General features: G+C 49.1%; 1 protein-coding gene across 5 annotated transcripts in view; it reads right to left on the bottom strand.

The window, feature by feature from the left end:
- Positions 1–280: 280 nt before the first annotated feature.
- Positions 281–6,000, bottom strand: part of WIZ (WIZ zinc finger) — an 87,852-nt gene continuing 82,132 nt past the window's right edge. For all 5 annotated transcript variants that reach the window (XM_075346347.1, XM_075346350.1, XM_075346349.1 and 2 more), the window contains 2 exons: positions 2,768–2,957; positions 281–830 (listed from right to left, as the gene is read on the bottom strand). In XM_075346347.1, coding sequence (XP_075202462.1) covers positions 671–830; positions 2,768–2,957 — 350 coding nt within the window. In that variant the 3' untranslated portion in view covers positions 281–670. The remainder of the gene's footprint in view (positions 831–2,767; positions 2,958–6,000) is intronic.

The following is a 6,000-nucleotide window of genomic DNA, read 5'->3' as shown; positions in this document are numbered from 1 at the left end:
TCGATGATGTAGTACTGAAACCATCCCTATCCTGCTCTGGGCAGACATGAGTCATGGACCGGGTTTTGGGGGCCATACAAAATACCGTATAAACACGTTACCCGAGGGTTTTGGTTCTCAATGTCACAACCGGTCAGGAGACGCGATTTACTGGAACATCAAGGTCACAAAATTAAGTGACCGGTTGTAGAAACGGAAGGAGGCGACATGACACGGAAGACCAAAATGAGCCGGCGGTGAGGAGCTTTCCAAGGGACAGTAATCAGCCGCCTATCGGACGTCACCAGATCACAGCTTTATTCTTCCACCTTGTAAGGAATATACAACATTCTTCATTGCCTGTAGCCAAAGAGTGGGAATTTTATGACTTACCAGTGTTATAAAAGAAAAAAATAAATCCTACTGTCCAACAACAAAACCTTCCTTCCCCAGTGACCCAGAGACAGTCCCGAAACTATGATCACTTCTCCACCCCTCTCTGTACATACTGCAAAACCACGAAAGGTGCTTCTGTATCCTTTACATAAAGCCCAGACCATTCCTATACTTTCCCTCCATCCTTTACAAGGTCCATTGGGTCGGACTATTTAAGTCAATCACCATACAGAGTTGTTACAAGCTGCACGCCGCCACTGCCCACTGGATATCTCTGGAACGTGGACGCCCAAAGTTACTGAGCTTTGGCCGGCTCAGGCTGTGGCTCCTCTGGGGAAAGAGCGTGTGGTGGGCTGGAGGATTTAGAGAAGTTCATTTCCAGGATGTGGTGCTGGAGGTGACGGACCCACTGCTCCTGGATGGAAAGTGGCCCTTGGAACTGGATATCACAGAACCTGGATGGAGAGAGGGGAAAGTACATGTTACTATTCACCAATACCGGATGTCCAATCCTACAGGTTACAGACGGTCACCTCAGGATGGAGGGTAAAGCCATAGTCTGGCTCACATGTAGTGACGCCTAGAAGTCCCATTAGCAAAAAAGAGCTTGTGTTGTGTAGTTATGTCCAAGTACTGGGGGACTTAAGGCCCCGTCACACACAGAGATAAATCTTTGGCAGATCTGTGGTTGCAGTGAAATCATGGACATATTGTTCCATTTGTACACAGCCACAAACCTGGCACTGATTGTCCACAATTTCACTGCAACCACAGATCTGCCGCAGATTTATCTCTGTTTGTAAAGTGGCCTTTAAAGGCATCCTATCCCAATATGTAGCAGGTGTAATAAGGATATTAGCAAATACCTCTAATTAGAAATGTAGTATAGTTCTCCTGATATAGCCATGTCTCTTACCTCATGTGCAGGGCATTGCAGCTTACGTATCCATGGTTACAACCACTCACAATGAGTTAGCTGATTGTGGTCGTAACTATGCATACCCAAGCTGCAATGCCCTGCACATGAGGTAAGAGACATGGCTATATCAGGAGAACTATACTACATTTCTAAATGGAGGTATTCGCTATTATTATTATGACACCTACTACATACTGGGATAGGGTCTTATAGACGTGAATACCCCTTTAAGCAAAGGAAAGAATAATTTGCCTACTAGGAATGGGGTACCTGACTATGGCTGAAAAATGTGTTCAGAGGGAAGGCTGCTCTGATACCTGGGGAAAGTAGGATCAAGTTTTAGCATTAGGAAAAGATGAGAGATGAGGCCCAATACAGGTGAAGTCTACAGCAGATATCGGGTGAGGGTCTGAAGACCACTAAAAACAGACTGCACTGGATCCAGCTTCACAGGACACGCTGTATACATCCAACTAGACGTTTTCTATATACCATACACTAATGGGAGAGCTCTGTTTGACGGTCAGGTGAAGTGGCCCTGTGACTATATAATGTGAGGGAGGCCATATATGCATATTACAGACACACACATATATATATATTATATATACACACACACACACACATATACTCACACACATACATACACACACATATATATAAGTGTTACACACGATGTATGTGTATATATATTATATATACACATACATACATACATACATACATACACACACACACACACACACATATATATACACATACACACACACACACACACACACACACACACACACACACACACACACACACACACACGCACACACACACACGCATGCATACATACACACACATAGTGCCATTCATTGCACAGCGCTTTACATACATTAGCAACACTGTCCCCATAGGGAATTTACATTGTGAGCCCCAATCAGTCTGTCTTTGGATGTGGCCTTATTCCTAAAGTTTTGTGTTTCAAATATTATAGACAGCTCATGGCAAATGCTCCTAATTCTTGGGTTACAATTGCCATTTTTTTTTTTTTGCATAAATCAGTAGTACATGATAAATGAATGTGGTCACTTGCCCCTACATCACATCTTTGTCACCTTTCAGCAGCGTGGATTTCCCCTGTCCCACAGCCTTTTGGAAACATTCAGACGCCTCCTTAGTCCCTCACACGTCTGTTTCATATAATTCATAGATGCAGGAGGGAGAGGAGGGATGTGCAACTGCAGTTCCTAATTATGTGGAGGAGCACAAGGCAGATGCTTGATTGGCTCAGAGCACACATCACACCAGCAGATCCCGCCCACTCCGCAAGTAGAGAAAAAGAGCAAAGGAAAGTAGATCTCTCTGATTTCCCCATTTCTGCCTGCTCTACATGCAGTATACAGACGACTAAGGCAGAATTATAAGGAAAGGCGAGATATTCCACATACCAACGACACCAAAAGCAGGAGTCACATTCCTCACCTGCATTTTAACGTGTAAATATTCCCCACGAACTTGACCAACGACGTCTGTGGAGGTCTTGGCACCAGAGATGGGACAGGTCGAGCTCTTACTGGTGGTCGCGGCTCCTCGGCTTTGGAAGGCTGCTCAGAGACCGTCTCTTCCCGTGTGGGTGGGATCTCCGCAGGCTTAGGATGACGTTTCTCAATCCCTGGTGGAAGCAGGAACGCGTTAGTACTTTAGGTGACCACTAGTTTGTCTCTTTAACCCCTTGGCACAACTTTTTTTTTTTTTTAAATTTCCCTCCTTCCAAGAACCATAACTAGTTTTTCATTCGCCATACTACCAGGAGGACTTGTGTTTTTATATATTTTTTTTTTTTAGGACAAGTGAGATCTTTAATAATGCCATTTAAATCAACAACTCCAAATTTATATAGTTTAGTAAAGTTTTATTTTTTTTTACTACTGTTACAAATGAAGGGAATTTTGTTTACTTACCGTAAATTCCTTTTCTTCTAGCTCCTATTGGGAGACCCAGACAATTGGGTGTATAGCTTCTGCCTCTGGAGGCCACACAAAGTATTACACTTTTAAAAAAGCCGCCTGACACACCTGCCGAGCCGTAGCCTGGTGTCGCAATGCCCAGGACACCGACGGCTCTGGTAGAATGGGCCTTCAGCCCTGCAGGAATCGGAAGCCTAAAAGAACGGTAGGCTTCAAGAATCGGTTCCTTGATCCACCGAGCCAAGGTTGACTTGAAAACCTGAAATCCCTTACTCTGGCCCGCGATAAGGACAAGAGCGCATCAGACCGGCGCAGGGGCGCCGTGCGAGAAATGTAGAGCCGGAGTGCTCTCACCAGATCTAATAAATGCAAATCCTTTTCACCTTGATGAACTGGATGCGGACCCAAAGAGGGTAAGACGATATCCTGATTGAGATGAAACGGGGATACCTTAGGTAGAAAGTCCGGGACCGGACGTAGAACCACCCTATCCTGGTGAAACACCAGGAAGGGGGCTTTGCATGACAGCGCTGCTAGCTGAGACACTCTTCTGAGTGATGTGACTGCCACTAGGAAGGCCCCCCTTTGCGAAAGGCGAGATAGAGAGATCCCGCATCGGCTCGAAAAGTGGCTTCTGAAGAGTCGTCAGCACCCTGTTAAGATCCGAGGGTGTTAACGGACGCTTGTAAGGTGGGACCGGAAAGCGCCGATACTTGTCCCTTGAGAGAGCCGAGAGACAAGCCCTTGTCCATTCCGGCTTGAAGGAAAGAAATAAAAGTGGGCAAGGCAAACGGCCAGGGAGTAAAACCCTGATCAGAGCACCAGGATAAGAAAATCCTCCAAGTCCTGTGATAGATCTTGGCGGACGTTGGTTTCCTGGCCTGTCTTATGGTGGCAATGACATCTGGAGATATCCCTGATGACGCTAGGAGCCAGGACTCAATGGCCACACAGTCAGGTTTAGAGCCGCAGAATTCAGAAGGAAATATGGCCCTTGAGGCAGCAAGTCTGGTCGGTCTGGGAGTGTCCACGGTTGACCCACCGTGAGGTGCCACAGATCCGGGTACCACGATCACCTTGGCCAGTCTGGAGCGACGAGGATGGCGCGGCGACAGTCTGACCTGATCTTGCGTAACACTCTGGGCAGTAGTGCCAGAGGAGGAAAAACATAAGGCAGTCGAAACTGCGACCAGTCGTGAACTAGCGCGTCTGCCGCCAGAGCTCTGTGATCCTTGGACCGAGCCATGAATGCCGGGACTTTGTTGTTGTGCCGAGACGCCATTAGATCGACATCCGGCGTTCCCCAGCGGCAACAGATCTCTAGAAACACGTCCGGGTGAAGAGACCATTCCCCTGCGTCCATGCCCTGACGACTGAGAAAATCTGCTTCCCCGTTTTCTACGCCCGGGATGTGAACTGCGGAGATGGTGGAGGCTGTGGCTTCCGCCCACAGCCGAATCCGCCGAACTGCTCGGAAGGCTTGACGACTGCGCGTGTGCCGCCCTGGTGGTTGATGTACGCAACCGCCGTGGCGTTGTCCGACTGAATTCGGATCTGCCTGCCCTCCAGCCACCGCTGGAACACCTTTAGGGCTAGATCCACTGCCCTTATCTCCAGAACATTGATCTGAAGGGAGGACTCTGTCGGAGTCCAGGTTCCCTGAGCCGAGTGGTGGAGGAAGACCGCTCCCCACCCTGACAGACTCGCGTCCGTCGTGACCACAGCCTCAGCTGGGGGCCGGAAGGATTTTTCCTCCGCCCAGGAAGTGGAAAGAAGACACCACTGAAGAGAGGTTTTGCTGCAAGGGAAAGAGAGACGTTCTTGTCTAGGGACGTCGACCTCCTGTCCCATTTGCGGTGTCCGATAGAATAGGACGCAGACGAAACTGCGCAAGGGAACTGCCTCCCTTGCTGCCACCATCTTCCTTAGAAAGTGCATGGGGCGCCTCAAGGGGTGACTGGGCCCGAAGGAGAGATTGCACCCCTGTCTGTAGTGAACGCTGACTATGCAGCGGAAGCTTCACTATCGCTGAGAGAGTATGAAACTCCATCCCGAGGCAAGTCAGTGATTGGGTCGGTGTCAGTTTTAACCTTGGAAATTTGATGATCCACCCGAACCCCTGGAGAGTCTCCAGAGCAATGGTCAGGTTGTGTTGACATGCCACCCAGGAGGGTGTCTTGACTAGAAGATCGTCTAGGTAAGTGATCACCGAGTGGCCCTTGTAGGACCGCCACCACTGCTGCCATGACCTTGGTGAAGACCCGTGGGGCTGTCGCCAGGCCGAATGGCAGTGCCACGAACTGAAGTGTACGTCCCTGATGGCGAAACGCAGAAAGCGTTGAAGCTCGGGTGCGATCGGCACATGGAGATAAGCATCCTTGATGTCAATTGATGCTAGGAAGTCTCCTTGTGACATCGAGGCTTCAGAGTGTTCACCGCCTGAAAAAGTGCATCGGTTCGCTCGGGGGGCGGAGATGTTTTGAAGAAACGAGTCGGAGGACGAGAGCAGAGCTCTATCCTGTAACCGTGAGACAGAATGTCTCTCACCCATCGGTCTTGGACATGTGGCCACCAGGCGTCGCAAAAGCGGGAGAGCCTGCCACCGACCGAGGACGCGGTCTTGGTGAGGCCGAAGTCATGAGGAAGCCGCCTTGTGACTTAGACCGCCATGCAGAAGAGTTCCTCTAGCCCTCCTCTGACCTGTTGGACGTGGAGGAACGGAACTTTGCTGAGGACCGAAATGACCGA

This window comes from Anomaloglossus baeobatrachus, chromosome 4 (assembly GCF_048569485.1).
Source record: "Anomaloglossus baeobatrachus isolate aAnoBae1 chromosome 4, aAnoBae1.hap1, whole genome shotgun sequence".
NCBI classification, from domain to species: Eukaryota; Metazoa; Chordata; class Amphibia; order Anura; family Aromobatidae; genus Anomaloglossus; species Anomaloglossus baeobatrachus.
The sequence above is the reverse complement of the archived record's forward strand: the minus strand, read 5'-3'. Positions and strand labels throughout refer to the sequence as shown.